Genomic DNA, 23,396 nt, shown 5'->3' with positions numbered 1-23,396 from the left:
TTTGTACTTACATGAATGAGCAACAAGACGGGTGCCACATGTGGAGCAGGATCTGCTTACCCTTCCGGAGCACATGAGATCACCCCTGGTTTTTTTTGTGGGGTTTGTGTTGCTCAGTCTTTAGTTTACTTTGTTGTGTTTTGTGTACTGTTTTTCTTTTCCTCACTTCTTGTTTTTTGACATGGCTCTGTCAGTTTGTTTTCTACCTATGATTTTGATTATCCTTTGGTATCTTTCTCCTCTCTTTATATCATTTCTTTCACCTATCAACTAGTTAATTTGTATTAGGATGTTTTGACTATCCTGACCATACATGTAGTACAAACATACTTTACGTGCACTAATATAAACAATCAAAACATGAATTGATAGTTTTCTTAACGATTTATTACCATACATGTAAACTTTATAAAGATGTACACAACAATGGCATAACAGAAAAATCATCATTTTTCAAGGGACACAAATATAACTGCATATACCTTATTCCCTGCATAATGGACAACATTTTACTTGTACTAATTTCTTAAAAACATGTGTTTTCAAATTTTAAAACAGGGTATTTCGAGATCAACAGAAAGTTCCAAGCTACTAGGTCACAGATGGACATCTAAAAGGGCATTGAAAACCTAAAAACAATTTAGCATTCTCAGTTTCCTCATAATTCTTCACATTTTGAAAAACTATGACACAGTCCATAACAAATTCATTTTTAATTCTTCACATTTTGAAAAACCTATGACACGGTCCATAACTTTGACATTTTCTGTATAATTCCAAATTCATTATAATGTTGAACATTATTTTTAAATTATTCACTGACAATCGTTTAACTTTTTAGTCAACAAGAGTACATGATTCCATTTTACTAACATTTCATTAGTATTATGTTTACAAAAAATCTTTGAAGTAAATCTTTCACAAGTGGTTTGAGTTCTGTCCACAATAAAAATGCATCAAAATCTTTTAGTCCATTACATGACAAAATAAACATTATTCATTTTCCTCTTTTGAATGTTCCTTTAGCTTTCTTCTTTGCTGATCCTTTTTGTTCTTCTTGCTATAATATAATATAACTAAGAATATAAATTCTGGATAGCATTGATTTATTTATTTCCAATCATCAAGTCCTTAGATCTTACCTGTGTTGGAAGTAAATAAACCAACTTATTTTCGTGGATACTTTATTTCGTGTTTAGTCTTTTTCAGCCGATTTTGCAGAGAAGACACAAGTGTTATATATTCGCTATGAATTATTTTCAAGTTATTTATCTACTCGCGAAAATAAATCACTATCGAAATTAGTTGGCTTACAGTATTTTTGGTTTTTGAAATTCTTAATTTGGAACACAGTATTTATGAACTAAAATTTTGACCTTAATTTGTATATGACTTTGACAGCCAATTCTTGTATTCTTTAACTGCAAATTTCTGAAATGAAAAGATCACAATAACATTTACAAGGATTTGGAAGAAAATTGAATCTAAAAATAGCTCTTTACAATGTATGGTGGATTATAACATAAATCAGTATGATGAGGATCTTCTAATTAAAGAATGCATACTCTTGATACAAGGTAATTGGTGGACTTATTGGCAAGCATACCACATCTCCCTATTTTATTTTCGTATATACACAAAAGTCCATTACTACTTGACTGGGTCCCTGTTTTGATTTAACATACCTTTCTCTTGGTACTTGTTGTAGACACAACAGAGAAAAAGGAATCAAGTCTGCCCTGTGTTGATCCTTGTTTGGCTTTCTGTAACTTTTTAATACCATTCCTTATCCTGTCTTCACTGCAATATATATTTATTTTAAAAAGTAATAAATCATACGTATACTCTTCTTAAAAGTATATGAGAAATGATTAACCACACATTTTAATGTATTTCAATATTTTCCCACTATATGTGGCAGTTTATTTTTAACCCAAATTTGCATTTTATTTTTATCCAGATTCCAAAAAGCATTTTGTTATATGAAGTACAATTACACCACAACTCCCTATATTATCAATTGATGATGAAATTATAATTTACAAAACTTGTTCTCGTGATTATTCCTGGACTAATTTAGGCCTATTCCATTAAATTGTATGTGGGAGGGTAGGAAGGGACTTTCAAAATATCCCTACAACCAAGAACCATTTTTTAGATAACTTTGCATAATGGTAATAGACCCATAATGAAAAAAGACCCATGACACATATTCAATAATTAAACTCCCTTCCTGCCCTCCCACATACATTTTAATGGAATAGCCCTTAAGGACCAACTAAAACTTTCAGAAACCATACAGTGCCATTACCTTTGTAATCTTTTTAATCTGATAGTCATACAAGGGTATAATAAGTATTATTTCAGCAAAAAGATTACATAGTAATTTTTCAGTCATATCAATACAATATTAATAAATCTACTCCATATCCTTTTTCTATATGTTCATACTATTTACCTGAAATTTTTCTTGTTCACCATATAATCTACCAATGCTTCCTCGTCTGGATCTGTCCATTTTAACTGTCAATAGAAATTTTATACTGAAATCATATAAATAATATATAAAGCTGGCCAGACTGCTGATTTCCATAATGTGTAAGACATCAATATTTATCTTCAACCATTAACTCATCCAAAATTCTTTTCCAAATATATCTTTTGCAGATATCTGCTTCAATCACTTGTTATCATAAAAACATCAAAATTCACACGCTGAGAATATAAAATTGGCTTTAAAATTATTGGAGACATTCATATGCTATTAGGATAAAATCCACCTATTAGCTGCATCAGGAGAAAGTCCACCAAAAATCCTGGGAATTTATTAACTTATTGTGCCAATAGCTGAATCATAAGAAGTCCATGGATTTTCGTGAGGGAAAAGTCTGGGTTAGCTATAGGGAAAAATTAAAGCAAACTAATGATCTATATTGCTTTTTGAATGGGGTTTGTAAAGAATTTTTTTTTACTTGCAAATCAGTAAAGTCCACTACAGCTTTTACTGGCCAATGATGAATTTTACTTGTCCTGGGCAATCATACAGTCATTAATGTCAAATCCTGATCAATATACCATTAACTCATCAAAAATTGTTTTCCAACAAAACTAGACTTTGAGATGGGAGCCATCTCTGTGGGCCTCGCTGTAAATAACAGTTGTCAACTGAAACCAAAGTTTTTGACCTTGACATTTGACCTAGGAAGTTGTACAAACATTATGACACATCCTCTGGTGTTGGTTAATATATATGTGAAGTATAAAGTATTAAATTATAACGGTTCTCTAGATATAGAGCCGACACAATTTGTTAAAGACAGAGGGACGGACAGATGGACAGACGATCACTATAGGGCGACCCACCACTAGGCTAGTCCCTAATAATAAGCATCCACTGTTTATTTCAAATCATTCTGTTTTCTGTTCAAGTAAAGATAGGCCAGTGATTTCATTCAATTCATTACTATTTACAGATTTTAGTATTCCTCAAATAATTGGTGCTTCCACGTTCCAGGTCATTTAAACAAAGGTTACTGGTTTTCTTGCTTTTAATTATATCCTTACACAATGATGTTAGATTTCATATTGTTTAAATACCACCCATCTTAGTCAATACACATTAAAAAAGGAGGACTGATATTTTCCTTTCACAAGTGTAGCTATTGTAACAGCAGTGATCATTACATAGCCCACATATAATTCACTACATGCCATGCAAGATCATGAACACAAAAAGTGTTAAAGACTTATACGTTACTTACATCTAATGTCTCTGGGTCTGCAACTTCAGGTTCCTGAAACAAACGTCTTGCCTCCTGCAAAGTTAAAAATTTGTTTTATTATAAACCAATGGAGGAGTACTTCATTGTGTGCATTGACAATTATTTGACCTACCCGGTCATCATTAATCTGTTAATTTCTAATGGACATACAAAAAGAAATTTTAATATTTTATGAAATGCAAATAAAGGTTTAAAGTGGAAAATCTCTGAACAACAAAATCAGGTATAACTAATTTTTACACCACAAAAACTTGCATTCATAAAAATTATAAAATGAATCTACACATATGCAATATGTGATATTCTGAAATGAGTATGTTTTATAAGTCACAGATGGCAAATAATAATCCCTTTATTAGATTTTAATTGTAAAATTATAAAATCAAAGGTGATTTCAGGCTATAACATACCTTAAACATCCAATCTTCTGGTACTGTGTATTTCTGTAGAGTAAAATTATTGAAAGGTAGTCAAATGCTTAAAGGATAAGTTAAATGTTTGAACAACTAACAGATGCTCACAAAAAAGTGATAACTAGTGAAACTGTGAGCACTGATGATACCCCGCCTAAATACTTGACGGTAAACAGGAAGTTGTTGAGTGATGAATCTGAAAACGCATCACACAGGATAGCTGACTTATATAAACCCTGAAATCAAATTTCAGAACTCCTTGTAGTGTAGTTCCTGAGAAAGATATTCATGGGACGACAGACGGACGGACGGACTGACGAACGGACAGACAGAGGTAAAACAGTATTTATTTTTTCAAGTCATACCTGAATAACAGAAAACAGCAGGTAAACATTTGTAATGTTTACTCTGAACAACAACATGTAAAATTTGGTGTCCCCCAAGGTTCTATACTTGGTCCTCTATTGTTTGTGCTATTTATAAACGACCTTCACTTATGCATTGAAAATTGTGAAACAGACCTATATGCTGATGACACCACTCTTCATAAATCAGGGAAAAACATAGAAAATATACATGATGATGTTCAAGAAGATTTATACAGGGTTGAAGAGTGGTGCAAAACGAATAACATGTTCATTAATGCAAATAAAACAAAATGTTTGGTTACTGGAACAAAGCAGAAACTATCAATTCAGACTTATCAACCAAACTTAATAATAGATTCAAAAGTATTACAAAATTCTTCATGTGAAAAATTATTAGGTGTTAAAATTGACAGCACATTTAACTGGAGAAATCAAATTGACCAAGTTTGTGCTAATATATCATCCAGAATATACCTTCTTTCTAAAATAAAGAAATTTTTAGATATAAATGCAAGGAAAACATATTACAATGGGTATATTCTGCCCCTGATTGACTACTGCTGTATTATTTGGGGTGAATGTAAAAATGAAGGGATAGCAAGAATTTTAAAACTCCAAAAAAGGGCAGCAAGATTAATTCTAGATGCAGATCCTTTATCCCCCTCAGCCCCCTTATTTAAAGAACTTGGGTGGATGACAGTTGACAATAGAATAAAATACCACAAATATTTACTTCTATATAAATGTATGCGTATGGAAGCACCAATGTACCTAGTTCAAAAGTTTAAACTGAAATCAGATAATAATCCTTACTCCCTGAGAGGCGTCACTCAAGGTAATCTGATAGTTCCTAAGCCAAAAGCTGAGCTATTTAAGAAATCTTTTGTTTATTCTGGATCAGTGTTATGGAATGGACTACCACACAAAATGCGTAAAGCTCAAAACACTTATACTTTTAAACAAAGTATCAAGAAGTACTTAACACAGTCCTGATAAGATTATGTTTTCTACAATGTATTTGTATATTCTTTTATTTTTATTTGTATTTGATTTTTTGACTACATGTACATCTTGAACAGCCTTATATCTTATCATGTTAGTAATATTACATTGAACTAATTGACTGTAAATTAACTATGTGTAAATATCTGTTTTTGATTGTATTGTAATTTGTATGTGAGGGCCTCAGGGAAGATTAGCTCACTGTAACTAACTGAGTTTACCCTCTTTAAATAAAGAATTTATTATTATTATTTATAGAATAACTAATCGAAGAATTCAAATAGAGAAAAATAATCAACGAGTGACCGAACAACACATTAATTCACGAATGCGCGTAGCGCATGAGTTAATTATCAATGTTGTTCGGTCACGAGTTGAATATTTTTCGATATTTGAATTCTTTGATTAGTTATTCTTTTTATTACATTGGCAAATGGCTTTTTTTAATGAAATTAATGTAGAAAATGTAAGGAACTATATCTTTTTTCTACGCATTCATAATTTGTTTTGATCCGACGTTATCGACGTCCTGACAACGCCTATTGTTGTATGACGTCAGAGAGTGAAATAACCACGTTTATTTCACATGTGAAATTATCGGTTTTTATTTGACTGGGAAATCAATATAATTCATTGCTACCAATGTAATAATATTATTATTATTATACCCCCACTTTTTTAAAGCGGTGGTAGGGGTATAATAAAATGACAGCCTATTTCATACCAGTAATCATCTGCAAACTACATAAAATCATTTTACTATTTTGAGACAATTCAAGAGGCATTACTCTAACCACATATACAAAAAATATCACTGCAACTCATTTCACAACAGTTATTAATATCACAAAATAATTAGTTCCTTACATATACCAAACTTCATGCTATTATCATGAAACTTTTTTACCCAATTTTGAGATCAGTCAAGTGGCACAACTCTGAAAAATAACCTGTGGCAACAATGACAATCAAACTTGACAAACATATAAAGCAGTAACTATGTGCCCCTCAAGTTTTTTTTTTAAGACAAAGATAATACTAAACTGTTTATATTTATCAAATTTTATCAAGCAACTTTAATTTTCCAAGAGATGAACCGTCACCCCACAAAGATTTTTTTTTCTTTTTTAATATAACTATTTGACATACCAAATTGTCTTTATCTTACACATGATTGACCTTGACATTCAGGATTTTACAGATTCTTATAGAAAAGATATAATATCTGATCTTCTGAGTAACAATTTTTGTACTTAAGCTGAAACTTTACCATAATTTATAATTTGTTTTTTATGAGATGAGGTTGGGTTAAGTCTATGACAAACGAACTTAGTTCTTATTTTGACCATGTTACCTTGCTGTCTAGATGTTTGAGAATTTCTTCAATACAATGGTGCTGTTTCACTAAATCATAAGCCCTCTTTGGTCCAATTCCTCTGATGGATTCACAGTAGTCACACCCAAGTAGTATACATAGATCAATAAACTGCAATTCAATATATCAAGCAATAAAGCAACTCAAATATTAAGAAGACATGAAAAATTATCAGTAGCTACCAGAAAGTATAAATGTAATATTCAATGCTCTATAGAATGAAAATTTTAACCACCAAACTAAGAGACCACTTTGCTCTAGCAGTTATCTGACATATCTGAATGCTCACATATTACAAGTAATACCATAAAACTTTTATGGTCATGGTTTTTTTTATAAAATGGAATCTATTGAATAATATGAATACCTCATCTTTGTTCATTCCTAATTCGTCCAAAACTTTCTGGTAATGAAATTCTTTTATTGGTAATTTTCTGAAATATAGAAATAACATGTAACTACATGTAGATAAATGTCCTCATGAAACAAATGGAAATATTGGAAGCAATTAAAAACTAGACAAAGTGATGCCCCCGCACTCCACTCTGAAGTAACTGTCAATGTAGGACTTTCTTTGAGATATTATTGTGTTTGGGAGTCACAAATGATGCCCCTGCAGATGCAAAGTGTTATTTTAAAATACACAAAGTTGAGCATGGGAGCACATAGGTCTATGGTTCACTGTAGGAGGAGTTATCCGGAAACGCTATGCACCTCTTATGCAAGTATATACTCCAAAAATGACAAAGTTCAACTATCTCCCAAAAGAGCAAATATTAATAAAAAATCAAAACCCAGACCACTTGCACACCTGCAAAATATACACAAACAGCCAGCAAAGTAATTATTTTCTCGTCTAGAATACTCCTCCTATTTGATGCTTATTTGATTTCAGAGCCTGGTGCTAACGCACATTTTCTCCATTCAATTCTATTACACATTTTTCATGTTTGTCTCATCCTTACGTAACACAAAACAATTTGGAGTCATAAATGGTGTCATGTCTGATAAATGTAGACAATTGTGAAACCCAACTATCTTTGAGATTTTCAATGTTATAATTGTGTTATGGTCAAAGATTGACTTAATATTGTCAGACAAGGACAAAACTCTGATATGTATGACAAAAACAATTTATGAAGTGTGTTTAAAAGTCACTACCTTGCTTCAGCAACTGTTAGATTTCTCAACTGTACACTGGTTCCAAACGTAAGAGCATCCATATCCTCAGTACCAGTAGCGTATACTTTACCAGCTTTAACTAAAACAGCACACTGTGCCTCAGCTTCACCTGGAGCCTACAGTAAAGATTATCCCATTAACGTGGAAGTCATGTGACTGGAGCCTACAGTTAAGATTATCCCATAAACGTGGAAGTCATATCAGAACAATTATTATCTTAAACAAACTTTGTTCATACTTTATTTATGTTTCCTTGGTTTTTGAGTCCTGTCCTAAGTCAGGAACCTGATGTTCAATGGTTGTCGTTTGTTGATGTGGTTCATAAGTGTTTCTCGTTTCTCGTTTTTTATATAGATTAGATCGTTTGTTTTCCTGTTTGAATGGTTTTACACTAGTCATTTTTGGGACCCTTTATAGCTTGCTGTAAAGATGAAATATATGAAATATGAACAGAGGACTGCTTGGATAAGAAATGGCATTTGATAAATCATATAAACAGCCATTTAGTCAAAGTGTAAATAGAAACAGGAAGTTTAAAAAAAGACAATTTTGGGGGAATAAGTACTAAAACCAGTATTGTCAAATCTTGTCAAATAATTCTGGTGGCAATAATTCAAATATTTATAAATTTATCGAACATAACCTTTAAAGGTGATAGGTACATTGTAGTAATGTTTCAATTGGCAAATTTAATTTTTTATTGATAAATAATAAATAAAAAAAAATGACCTTAAATAAAAAAAAAATAAAATGAAGTTTCTTTCAGATGCATCTTGGAATATGTTAGCCTTTTTTAAACATGTCCTTAATAACATTTAAGTACCTATGGAAAGGGTAATTCCATTTCTTTCTTCGATATTAAATAATATACTGAATTTAGTTGCAAAATTGTAATTTGAAAGATGTAAATAAAAGTTAATGAGAAAAGTCCAATTTTTTCATTCAAAACTTTCTTTAAATGTATCAATTATGAAGTTGTAAATGAAATACATAACTAGTTTATCAGTCAAACAACTAAAAGTGAGAGAAAAGATATATATATACTATGCTACATTGTACATACTTACTCTTAAAAAAAAAGGTGGGGAGGGGTGGTAATGAAATCAAATTATTTGAATTATCTAGGCATTTTGATTTTTAAAGCTAAATAATAAAATTTACCTTATTTTTATTTCTGTTAATGCATATATATGTATAAAAAATGCAGGTCTTTGTCTATTATATATAATAGAATTAACATGGCAGTTAGAAATAAATGTAACATCAAGTCGCAAACGTGAAAGGTGAATCAATCTTAATATCGCGCGCTTACCAGAGCGCTATCAAAAAATCCTGGGCAGAACACTGCATTGACTGTTTACTATTTGTTACCTCTATATATAGTATGTACTTTGTATACTATTTGTTACCTCTATATATGGGACTCCCATCAATTTCAATAGTTCTTTACACTCTTCATTATGCTGCTTTGAAACTTTCACAAGACGACGATTGAATTTTTCTATGTTTTCTTCATCTCCTGTAAATTGTATTAACCTTTGTTAATTGAGTAATTGATGTCTGTCTTTTTTTTAACAAATATAATTAAGTTAATGCTTACAAAATGCATATACCAACAAAATAAATGTAGTCAAATGGAACTGATGAAAGCAAAATGATATTTTTTCACTATTTCTACAAAGTTCAACAACTATAAAACGGCAAACATAAAAACAAATCTCCAATCAAATGGACATTATTGTCACTAGTACTAACTAAAACAATGTGACATTCAGACAGAAATAACATTAAATAATGTGGGGTGAAAACCAATTTTTCAAGACCCTTTTGCTTTTACAACTGTCAAAATCAAAACAGAAATTACTAACCCTAAACATTTGTGCATAAGTAAATTTGAATTGTATTGTACAATGTGGGAAAAACATCAATTGTTTCCTGTCAGAGAAGAGTTCTGTAAAGTCATGAACTGTCAAAATCAAAAAAGTGAAAAGTAGCAAAATTGGAAGGCAGTCTATCATGTCTATAATTCAATTCTTTATTGTGTAAAAATTCTAAATTTAGCAGACAAATGTGTTTTAATAAGGAAATACAACAATAATCTTAAAAGAAAAAGCTGCTTGTTACATTACTGATACTTATTATATTGCTTTTCTTACTTTTAACATTCTATGAAACTCAGTGCAGTTTTTGTGATTATGTTACTTTGTTTTATATAAAGATTACACTATATACCTGCTTCCTCAGCTTTCTCTAAAGCTTTCTGTGCCTCCTCCCTTCTTTCTTTCCTCTTTTCTAACTGTAATACAACATTCATATATATTGTAATAAGGTATAAGCTTCAGTAGTGTAATTTAAGATTAGTACTTTGCAGAAAACAATGTATACAGAAAGGAAGATACATGTATATTGTAAATTAGACAACTATCCATCAAACACAAAAGAACAAGGATGTAAATAACAACAGCTAATCACAGGGCTTCTATCTACAAAGCAAATAGTGTATTGAATTTTGAATTTTAAAATCTATTTACTTTACTTTTGACAATTCACATAAAAACCAGTGTTCTCCTTTAAGCATGAGATTATCCTGGCCTCTTATATATTTCTATTCCCATATATATCAAAGACTTCATTGTAAAATTTGGTATGTATCCAAATGCTTATGTTTGCAAAAATTTGTTTCGTAAGAAATAAATTCTGTCTTTAAATTTCTTTACTAATTAGTGAACAACTAGTGAACAATAATATGTGTCCATAAGACACCATGCCCCGCTCACACTATTACATTTCCATGTTCAGTGAACTGCAAAATCTGGGTCAAAATCCTTAATTGGTATATATTTTAAAAGATTCACATACTAAGGAATGAAAATAACACTTTAAAAAATTTCATGCGTCCTAAAAACATGTGATCATACTAAGTTTCATATTGATGTGACCCCAGCTTCATGATAAACTACCTTGACCAAAAGCTTTTACATGATACCTGAAATGGGAATTTTCATTTTGAAATACAATAGTCAAGGACCTCCCATTCTTAACACTCATTCTTTATACAGGATTGTTGACTTTCTTAAGGACCACCTTTCACCAGAGAATTCAAATGGTCATGATCATGTACCCTTCCTTATTAAAATATGATTTGAACCATTGGACCTAAAAATAAATTGCTTGATATAATCAAATATCACTTTCCTAATTTCTGTATAAAATGGGACACTTTTTTTTCTCCATTTGATCATTTTGATGGAAAAAATTGAAGACAGACTTCATGTTTAGTGGTTTGCCAACAAATTAATACAGTTATTATACATACTTACCTCCCTTGACTTCATGTCTGGTTGTTTGCCATCAAATTCAGACAGATATTATACACTTATCTCCCCTGATTCCATGTCTAGTAGTTTGCCATCAAATACAGATATTATACAGACTTATCTCCCCTGATTTTATGTCTGGTTGTTTGCCATCAGATATATAGACAGGTATTATACAGACTTACCTCCCCTAACTATGTCTGTTGGTTTGCCATCAAATTAATACAGTTATTATGCATACTTACCTCCCTTGACTTCATGTCTGCTTGTTTGCCATCAAATTCAGACAGATATTATACACTTATCTCCCCTGATTCCATGTCTAGTAGTTTGCCATCAAATACATAGATCTTATACAAACTTACCTCCCCTGATTCCATGTCTAGTTTGCCATTAAATACATAGATATTATACAGACTTACCTCCCCTGATTTCATGTCTGGTTGTTTGCCATCAAATTCAGACAGATATTATACAAACTTACCTCCCCTGACTTCATGTCTGGTGGTTTGCCATCAAATACATAGACAGGTTTTATGCCATGTTCTAACATTCTGATTGACCTATAGAACATTCCCATCAGATGACTGCAATTGAAAAAAAAAACATTTCCTTACATTTTTTAGCTATATCTGAGAAATTGTAGCCAGAATGTTTTTACCTTTTTCAAATTAAGGCAAATTTTGAATTTTACTCGCAAAAATTTATCATCCTGAAAAAAAAAATTAAATTGAACGTCATGTTTCACATTTTGCATTATTCCGTTATTACCCCTTCTGCAATCATTAACCAGTCTTTTATAGGTTCTAATTAAGAGATTTACATTATATCTTTTAATTTATGAAATGAGATCACACAGAACTAAGAAAATCTTCATAATACTGTTGCAGGTGCTTACCTGCCTACTTGTATTATATTAACCTGTTTATAAGGGGGTCACATGCCCATTGACAGTTATCCTAGGTCATGTCAATGGTTCATTAAATGGCTTCCAGTCAGTAATACACCCAAAATGTTGATACTTTATAACATTCAAGACATCGTGTATTGTTTTCTAAGGAACTTCTGTCCATGCAGCTCTGACTTGCATTTAAGTATATATTAAATCCAATTTGAGTTTTTGAATCATTTCCGTGGGCATGAAATTGGCATCTAATACCCCTTTGAAGGAACAATATTTTAATATAGTGACTGACCTTGTTGTTTCGCCATCTTCATTCATCAACTGGCTGCCATCTTGTCGGACAGCTATAAGAAACTGGTAGATACACATGGAGGCATCAATAGCAACTTTTCTACCTACAAAACAAACAGGTATACAGTGTAAGATGAAATAACTTTCCCCAGGGCCTATTGCAGGTAAAAACAAGAAGTTTCTTCCTACAAAACAAACATGTGTATGGTGTTAGATTAACCAGCTTTCCCAAGGGTTATTGGGGGTAAAAATAAGGAGTGTGGAAATATTTGTTGGGAGCACTTGTCCCTGGGCAAGTAAAACTGTAAATTTTACTTGTCTGGGAAAAAATTACTTGCCCTGATTTTCCAATAAATATTGGAAGTATTTTACAGTAAGCTTGTATGATTCTTCTTGTTAATTGCAACTCTTTAACAATTAGACTAAGAACAATGAAGAAGGTTACAAAACAAGATAACTTAAATCTGGTGCACACTTTATATCTAATATGTTAATCTTTGCAGACATATTTAAAGGGGCATGAGCTACGAGATATAGAAATAAATAAAATATGATTTCTTTTTGTTCAAACATTTATGAAAGTGAAATGGTGATATGATAATTCGCTTTTAGCAGCCTGTTTGGTTCAGTTTTGTCAAAATAAGCAAAGAAACATTGCTGATGAATTATCAAGTGAATAATTCAACCTCATTAAATCTGTATTGATGCGAACTTCAATTGAACCCCTTAGCTTGAGATGGGTTACGGCGTGTTCAGCTTTTAAAAAGAAAAGAATGTCAACATTGGAAGTGAAACAAGGGTAAACTATTTGGTCGACTGATTCGATCTACAGGTAAAAACGATTATTGACATATTTTTTAAACCTATAATATAAAATCAAACAGACCTAGAAAAATCCAATTGCACGAGTTCGCTATCTACATGTATTTACATGTATATCTATGTTTATGTTTATGTTTATATCAGGTGATATGAATGCGGCAGTCTTCATAGGTCACTTCGATGGATAATTAGATGGCGTCTAGACTAAAATACTCACGTATGCTGATACATATCATCGAGTCAGTGTATCGTGAATTCACAATGTAGCATAATAAAATTGTTCTTGAAAATTGTATAGTCTTCCAAAGGGACAGAAAAGGTTAAACTGATAACTGATACATTTATAATTACAATCCCATGTTTAACCTACATGTATTTAACCTTTTTCCATTGAAATTATGACCTCACATAAAATTGTTTAAATTTATGGCAGACTAAACTGTATTCTAAAGTATAAAATCTTCATGTTTATTCAAAATTAAAATTTAAAATGCATTCACAAAATTATTGCACATTTAAAGAACTGTCAAAACAAGGGTTTCCCTAATTTTGGAGAATTAGGTGTTAATGGAAGATTGAAAAAAAATTAATAGATTAAGGGCTTCACCATGCATACACTAATAAATAATAAAATACATGTCACACATTTACTCTATTTATTTCAACTGACAAATCAAATCAATAAAACTATAAATAGCAATATAGATATTAACAGAATTGATCATGTTAGTTCCTTTTGACCTGTTTGCTGCACTGCCAGACCCCTTACCTCAGTAATATCAGAGGTCAAGCTATGCCAATGGTTTTGGATCTTTCTTTAATATGGCTTGCACACAATTTAGTTATGGCTTGTAATGTTAAAACAATCAAATCAATTCACATGTGTAATGTTTTCTTTAGAATAATAGGTTTTAAATGATCAACATTTGCAAACACAAGCTGAACACTTTTGATCTTCAATGAGAAATTATCAAAACTCATTGTAAACTTACATGTACATAAAATATTGGTTAATGCATAACTACATTCAAATATGTTTGATCAAATATAATCAAATATTGTGTTGCTTTTTTATTTAAGGATTTAAATAACACTATCAAAATTCTTGTTTTCTTGTTTTAAAAATCATAGTTATTTTTTATTTAACTTTTACTGATTACAGAAAAATAAAGAATAAAACAAGGTGCCAAATTGTCTTAGTCAAGAGATGTCCAAATGCCAAAAATATCTAATTGTCTTCGGAACAGGGTGCCAAAGTGTGTTGTTACTGGATAGTAGATACACGGGAATGCTAAGTGTCATGAAATAAAAGTTCCTTCATAATATAAGTTCAAAACAGAAGAAACATTCTGTAATATTATTTCCACTGGATGACTCAAAGAAATATTACAGAATTTGTTTCTTATAAAATTAATGGTATAGAATACTTGTTCCAATAGGAACAGATACTATGGCAATGTTTATAATATTTACTTGGATGGAGAGTTCTCTCATTGGCACTCAACAGGGGTGGATTCAGGCGGGGGCGTGGCGGGTGTGCGCCCCCCTCCTCCCCCCCCATAAAATTTGCAAAGCATGGGTTGTCCTCAGCTTAATAAAGAATATTTCGATAATTTTACCTCAAAAAAAATTTAAGTTTGCGCCCCGCCCCCCAACCTAAAATCCTGGATCCGCCCCTGCTCATACCACATCTTCTATCTATCTATTCACACTACTTCAGAATCATAGGGAGAAGTGAGGCCAAAATAAATAAACTACTTCGCCGAGCGCAGCTGGATACGACTGCAGAGGTCCAACCCTGAACATTTAGGGCAAAAATGGACACAATATTCAAGCTTGATACAGGTCTGAATATGGATTGTAATTAAATATTTGACACATTATAAGTTTCTGACACAGAATAAATGTAGTTAAAGAACTTGAAATTGGTTATATGATTTGAATTTATATTCAATTGAAGATTTCTTGCTGTTGTGCAATACACTGTGCTGTTGCACAATACTTAGTAAATCAGTTTTCAGACTATATACAAAGAATTAGCGAAATAAATTGTGACCCCCAATTTTTTTTTTGAAAATTGATTTCTTAAATCTGGAGGGAAAAAAATTGACCTCCCCCCAATTTTTTACCCACCCCCTTTTCCAAAAAAAATAATATTTGAACAAATTTTCTTTTTGTAAAATGTGGTACAATTTAAGGGACATCCATACACTTAAACACAAGTTATTATCTGAAACTAGAAAATTGCTTGTTTTGGCCCCTAATTCCTTAACAATTTGGGCAATTACCCCCAAAATGAATCCCGAGCTTCTACTTGTAGTATTGAACCTTATGGTACAATTTCAGAGCAATCAATATACTTATACACAAGTTATTGTTCTGAAACTAGAAAAATGCTTGTTTTGGGCCCCATTTTGGCCCCAAATTCCTGAACGGTTGGGACCATCACCCCCAAAAACAATCCCAACCTTCCTTTTGTGGTATTGAACCTTTTGTTTAAATTTCATAGCGATCCATACACTTAAACTAAAGTTATTGTCCGTAAACCAAAGTCTTCAGAAGACAACAACGACGACAACAACGTGATAGCATTATACGAAACAAATTTTTGGTTTTATTTTATTAATTTTTTTTCGTCTGACCAAACTCTGATTACCGGAAATAGCAATCCGGATTCGTCTTCTTTCTTAATGCTTAATTGCTACCAGTCAGAACTACTCAGCAATTTTTTGCTACACGAAAATCTGAAACCGCTGAGTGGTTCCGATTGAACTGCGTTGATGGCAGGCAAAATTACTCTTTCCTCATCTGTGAGAATAAAATATCCACAAACTGGGAAAACAAAGAGTCTTTGGATTTCTTTACTTATAAATGAAAAATTGCTGATTAATTGACTTGGTAAAAATTGAAAATTGCCAATGACTAAAGCAACTGAAAGCAACTACTGTGAACACAGGGAGACTAGATATCGCTTTTGACAGTCGAGAAAAGCGAAGTGACAGATGGAAAAGCAACTTAATCGCCCCAGTTGCCTGCTAGTGTGAGACCTGGTTTATAACAAAGTTTCCAGGGGAACTTCTATAGGGTGGAACAAATTTATACAACTTATACAGTCAGGGGACTTATTGAATTAAGTGATTTTTAAATCACTTATTTAAGTAGCAAATTCGAAGTTTTGTCACATATTGTGATTTTGTAGTTTTACCAAAATTTTAATCACATAGGTTTAGATAATATCTTTTCATTAGTAAAATTGAAAAAAAATAACTTTTTGCTTCTTTTAAGCAGCAAGGTTTATGCCTTTGATGCAATCATTTAGCTGCAAATTCTATTTTTAGTCGAAAAAATGCTATAAAAATGGCTTTCCATAATGAACTGATACTTTCTTAACAGATTTTTACCAGCAGTGGGAGTATTTTTCCTGTAAAAATCAAGGTTTCATCTTATAGATTATGTAATAAAATTCTACTGTTCACGATCAAAATTTCACTGTTCTGGGGTGTTGAAATTAGTGGGGGTTATTAAAATAATGATGCTTAAGTGATTTTTTGGAAGGAAATTGAGGTATGATACTTAAACAAGTGATTTTTATGTCATTATCCTAGATTTAGTACAAGGTCATCACCTGACATGACCCGGTCATCCTATCAACACAGATGTTGGTTCTGATAATTATAGCAACATAATTAGTCCCTGGATCATTAGTATTCTATATTTAAAGCTACAATAAAATTAAATCACTTAGTCTAGTGATTAATTTGTACTACTTAAATAGGTGATTATTAAAAAAATTCGTAAGGGTTCCGCGGAACCCAGTGTCTCGCCTACTTTTGCTGTTAATCGCAGGCTCAACAAAAATGAGGAAAAAAATTAATAAAAATATTCCTTTCTATACCATCTTTTGATTGTAAGTAGCTTCTGTCCAAGTTTGGTACAAATCCAGGATAGTTTATGAATCTAATAAATGTTTTAAAAACTTAAACTGCAGACTGTATGTAATGTTAACTGGAAGAAAACCTAAGCCCATTTATAAGTAAAATACGGAAAAAATTGAACAAAATTTCAACAAAATTTCCTTCTAGATACTAGCTTTTAATCATAAACAAGCTTCTGTCCAAGTTTGGTACAAATCCAGGATAGTTTAAGAAAGTTGCTAAAATTTTAAAAACTTTAACCACAGAGTGAATGTAATGTTAACTGGCAGAAAAACTAAGTCCATTTATAAGTAAAATACGGAAAAAATGGAATTTTTTTTTTACAAAATTTACTTCTGGATACTATCTTTTAATCATAAACAAGCTTCTTTCCAAGTTTGGTAGAAATCCAGGATAGTTTAAGAAAGTGATTAAAATTTCAAAAACTTTAACCACAGAGTGAATGTAATGTTTCTTGGCAGAAAAACTAAGTCCATTTATAAGTAAAATACAGAAAAAATGGATTTTTTTTTTACAAAATTTACTTTTGAATATTATCTTATGATCATAAACAAGCTTCTGTCCAAGTTTGGTAGAAATCCAGGATAGTTTAAGAAAGTTATTAAAATTTCAAAAACTTTAACCACAGAGTGAATATTTGTGGACGCCGCCGACGACGACGACGCCGCCGACGGAATGTAGGATCGCTATGTCTCGCTTTTTCGACAAAAGTCGAAGGCTCGACAAAAAGACAACTCTTACTTCCAACCTTTATGGACATAATGTTACTTGAATCAGTGTTTTAGAACATCACTCATTTAAGTAAGTCCCCTGACTGTTATAGTATGTCCTGCATACTCTGAGGATAGAGATTTGTTATTTGATCTGATATTTAAAGAATGTAAAAATATTTACTCCTTAGATATGGTTAATAAATTTATTTGGTTATTAAACTGTGTCTATTAATATTTTGAAACAACTTGGCTTCTTCTTCTTCTTTCGGTTTTCAGTAGTCCTTCAATATCTGAAGATTATATACTGTTTTGCGCTGCGTGGCCTATATATATATTTACAAAAACACAAAAATAATTGAAAATGAATTTGGAGTGCGTGAGAATTTTAAATTGTGATTAAAACTATGTACATAGGCTAATAATGAGTTAAATGAATTTGTGGAGAACAGCTAGTGTGAGCTGTTCTCTGAAAGTGTCGACTGTGGTTACAGCGACTGTGTGGACTGGTAGTAAATTCCACTGAGTTATGGTGTACAGAAAAAATGAAAATTTATATGTATCTTTTTTAGTAATAATGTGTCTGAAAGTGAAACTATGGTTTTTGCGGGTTCTACTGTCTGATGGTATGAGAATAGCAGATGGGATTGCTACGATTTGATGTACTATTTTGTAGAACATTATCAATCTTGTGCGTAGTCTTCTTTCTTGTAGCGTGGGCCAGTTTAGTGAGTTTATCATGTCTGTAGGACTACTGATGTTATGGTACCTGTTACAGACATATCTGGCAGCTCGTCTTTGGACCATCTCAATTTTAGAGGTTTGTTCAGCTGTGTGAGGGTCCCATACTGAACATGAGTATTCAAGCTTAGGACGAACTAGTGCCAGATATGCCTGGGTTTTGATGTTCTGACATGATGTTTTTAAATTTCTTTTTAAGAAGCCCAAAGATTTGTTTCCATTAGCTATGATGTTGTCTGTATGTTTTGACCATTTTAAGTTTGCTTGAAGTGTAATGCCCAGATATTTAGCTGAAGAGACTAGTTCAAGTTTGTGATTGTGAAGGATATAGTCATGTTTAAACTGTTTTTTCTTTTGTGATACTGTGAGGACTGTGCATTTGTCTGGATGGAAAGCCATCAACCAGTCTTGTTCCCACCTAGCAGCTGCATCTAAATCTAACTGGAGTTCATCACAGTTACTTTGAGATTTGATGGTTTTGTAGATGATACTGTCATCGGCAAACAGTCTGAGCTTACTGGATTGTAAGTATTCTGGTAGGTCGTTGATGTATACCAAGAATAATACTGGGCCCAGAACTGTGCCTTGAGGGACACCTGAGGTGACTGGAGCCAGGTCAGATGACTCTCCATCCAGGACAACTGTTTGTGTTCTGTCATTTAAGAAGGCAGAGACCCAGTTTAGTGTTTCATTTTGAATACCATAGTAGTTCAGTTTATAGAGAAGTCTTTTATGAGGGACTTTGTCAAATGCTTTGGCAAAGTCCATTATAATTAAGTCTGTTTGTGTGTTGTTGTTGTTATTTGCTGCAAGCTCTTGGATGAATGAAATGAGTTGGGTTTCACATGATCGTGACTGACGGAAGCCATGCTGGAGGTCATACAGTATATTGTTCTTTTCAAGGTGGTTGATGATGTGTTTGGTGATGATATGCTCCATAAGTTTACAGGAAATACATGTCAATGATATTGGGCGGTAATTTTCTGGCTTGTATTTTTCCCCTTTTTTAAATACTGGTGCCACATTGGCATGTTTCCAGTCTGTTGGTGTTATGCCAGTTTCAAGTGATGTTTTGAAGATTAGTGTAAGAATTGGAGCTGTTTGATCTTTGAGTTCTTTTAATATTCTGCCACTGATGTTATCTGGGCCAGTTGCCTTATGTGGGTTTATGTTGAGTAGAAGTTTCTTGACACCTGGTAGTGATATTTCTAGTGGTGTTATTGTGGGGTGTGAGCTTGGACCTTTGTCTGGAATGCTGTTATTTGATTCGGTTGTAAACACTGATTGGAACTGTGTGTTGAGGATGTCTGCCTTTTGCTTTGTGTCTGCTATTAACTGTCCTTCTTTTTTCAGAGGAGCTACACCGGTGTTATCTGTGCGCAGTGATTTTATAAAGGAGAACAGTTTTTTAGGTTTTGACTGATTGTTACATGGTTGGTCCGGTTCATTTATGGGTAGATCCAATATCATTTTTTCAATATAACCCCAATATGCTTCCCTCTGTTCTTTTTGTACTTGTTTTTTCAGATGTTTGTACTTGTCTGCATACTTGATGTTTTGTTTCATTTTATAATATAATTTATTTTTTCTACTTATCATTTTCCTGAGGTTGTTATGAATCCAAGGTAGTCTGTTTTTGTATGTTAAGAACTTGTGTGGGATGTTGTTTTCCACTGATTGTGTAAGATTTGTTTTAAATATGTTCCACATATCATTTACATTTGTTTTGTCCTCTAGGTTTTGTAGATCATTGTATGTTTTTTCTAGATCTGACTTGATGTTACTCCAGTTGGCTTTGTTATATTTTAATATTTTTTTTTAGGCTTTTCTCTCACCCTGCGTAACCAGATGTCAGATTCTACATAGACAATGTCGTGGTCACTAAGGCCTATTGGTGGTAGTGTACTGACCTTGTTAATGTTAGATGGATTATTGACGAGTACTAAGTCTAAGATTCTTTCTTTTCGTGTTGGTATGTTAACTATTTGGTGTAAATTATGATCATATAGTAGTTCTAAAAGTGAATTATGCTGTTCTTGATCTGGTTTCCCTGGTATTACCTCAGGGACAGACCAGTCAATGTGGCCTAGATTGAAATCGCCACCTACTAATATGTTACTGTTTGAAGTTTGATTTATTCTACTTAATGATAAGTCTAATTGTTTTATGGAGTTCCCATCATCTGAAGGTGGTCTATAATAACTTCCAACAAGAAGGTTTTTTGCACCCGATATGTTTATTTGTGCCCAAATGATTTCACAGTCAGTTTTTAGTTCTTGGATTTCTGTGCTGATAAATTCTTTGGTGACTGCAAGTAATACCCCTCCATAGCTTTGGTTGTTTTTACTTGGTGGTCTATCAGTTCTATAGATGTTATAAAGATCTGTAGGGAAGTATTCGAACGAGGATGAGTTTTTGTCAAGCCAAGTTTCAGTACCAAGGATGATATCTGGTTTTGCAGAGTCTATCAATTGTAGAAGTTCTGGTTTTTTATTTCGAATGGACTGGAAATTAATGTTAAGAACTCTAATAGGTTTTCTGTTTTTATTTGTAGTACGCTGTTTCTTTTTATTTTTACATTGTTTAGGTATCGGTGAGGATGTGGCTTTTGGAGCACCTGGGCTCCCCAATACTGAGTTATCATTCAATGTGTCATATAGATTTGATGTTTCAATTGTCGAGTGGTTAAACAGACTAGTTGAGAAGTTGGGCATACCACATTGTATGCATTCCCAGCTGATGTTACTGGCATTCATACAGCCATAGTGTTGAGGTGACATTCCTTGACAATCAATGTGATACCAAACATCACAACTGTCACAACAAAGTGCTTTATGTTTCCATGTAACAGCCTTTTGACATGTTCCACATGGCCACCTAGGACCAGGGTTTGTTTCTGTGTCAAAGGAATTTGCAATTAGCAGGATGAATAAGTATGACTGCACTTGTTGCGGAGCCTTTGGTTTCAATGCTTGCAATATCTGGACTGAATTTGGCCTGCCCCAACTACTTTTCTGGAGTGCAAATACACTTATGATGGGATAATGATTAGATGGAATTTGTGATAATATGTTATAAGCAAGTGGTCTTGTATGTGGTGTTATGTTGCATATTGTCTTAGCACCAAGAATATTAAATAGTGAGAATAAGACAGGTAGTACAATAATACAGTATTTTAGTACCATGGTTGATCGTGTATGGCACACCGTGTTTTCGTATAATTAATGCTTTACTACGATTAAATACCTGTGCTTGAGATCAGAAGTGTGGAAAGAGGGTACATCAGTTGTTAGTAGAGTGTACACGTGTTAATCTTCGCCTCCTGGGCAGCTCAGGAGTACAGGTTTTTTATCAAAAACACCTGCCTTGAGTAAACATTTATTATGTAACACTGTGACACTGTTTAATAGCAATATTTATAATGTCTAACTTTAGGATACTGTTTTGCTGTTCTGCTTTATTGTATTTGTAATTGTAACTTTATGTAATACATATACATATATTGTCATATATGTATATGAACTTTGCCCCTTGAGCCGACAACTTGAGGGTACTCTTATGGAAATGAAAGATATTCTATAGGATATTCTATTCTATTCTATTCTATACATTGACAGTTCTTGCAAACCCCTGGGAAATAAACTCCTTACTAAAATATTTAATTTTTATGTTGTTTTTCTTTTTTTTAAATGGGACAAACCTTTAGGATTATAAGGGAAAATTATATAAAAAAAACATCAATCTACAATTTACAAATGTAGCTCAACAACAGTTACAGTTTTCTAATGAATCGTACCAAAATAATTCTTTATCTCTTGTTCTTTCATACAGCCAGGAGCATGATCACCAAGCAATTTTGTCAATCCTAAAATTCCCATGATTTGGCAACTTGAATTTCCAGTAAAAATAGTGATGATTAAGCAGCTTTCCCGCCAAATAAACAAAAACAAAGTGTGAGGGGAACCAGTTCTTTATACTTAGTTACGAATAAAAATCGATGTTAAAACTGTTTTCCGATTCTTTAACATTCAATATAGGAATGCAGTAAAATTTTCAGATAAAAATAAAAACAAAATTGAATGATGAAATATATTCGATTGTGTGGCTAAAATACTATTGCTGGAAATTCATACAATATAACTATTGACCACCCGAAAAGTTTATCAAAATATAACAACACAACGTTCTATAAATCTGAGCTGTTATGCTCAACTTGCTATGGAATACGCCATATAGATAAAGTGCTACAACTGGTATTACAAGCAAACCAGCGAATACTGTAACATCTAATATAAACTTTCGAAATAAGAAGAATGTAACGAAAAATCAATAAAAAATAGAGGAAAGAAATATATCAAACTCACAGACAGCACGAATGTTCTGAGTTTAGAAAATGAAAATCTACAAATGAAAAGAGTGATTGAAACTATGCAAAACACATCACCAATTATGAACAATAATACAGAAACTCCAAACACAAGATATGGAAGCAACTCTAGCACATACAATTGCCAAAACAATATACCAAGGCAACTCATCAATATAGTAACTGTA

The 23,396-nt window shown here is 32.4% G+C and overlaps 1 protein-coding gene across 1 annotated transcript; it reads right to left on the bottom strand.

Moving 5' to 3' along the window:
- Window positions 1-365: 365 nt before the first annotated feature.
- LOC127700925 (flap endonuclease 1-like) lies at window positions 366-22,802 on the bottom strand. Its single transcript, XM_052204654.1, has 13 exons — window positions 22,639-22,802; window positions 12,636-12,738; window positions 11,924-12,026; window positions 10,355-10,418; window positions 9,532-9,641; window positions 8,102-8,238; window positions 7,308-7,374; window positions 6,920-7,051; window positions 4,193-4,225; window positions 3,762-3,815; window positions 2,459-2,523; window positions 1,686-1,800; window positions 366-1,060 (listed from the first exon to the last, which is right to left on the bottom strand). Exons 1-13 carry the CDS (start codon window positions 22,718-22,720, stop codon window positions 998-1,000), a joined length of 1,128 nt encoding a protein of 375 aa, XP_052060614.1. The 5' UTR covers window positions 22,721-22,802; the 3' UTR covers window positions 366-997.
- Between the last annotated feature and the right edge of the window lie 594 nt (window positions 22,803-23,396).

Source organism: Mytilus californianus, unplaced genomic scaffold (assembly GCF_021869535.1).
Source record: "Mytilus californianus isolate M0D057914Y unplaced genomic scaffold, xbMytCali1.0.p SCAF_5, whole genome shotgun sequence".
NCBI classification, from domain to species: domain Eukaryota; kingdom Metazoa; phylum Mollusca; class Bivalvia; order Mytilida; family Mytilidae; genus Mytilus; species Mytilus californianus.
The sequence above is the reverse complement of the archived record's forward strand: the minus strand, read 5'-3'. Positions and strand labels throughout refer to the sequence as shown.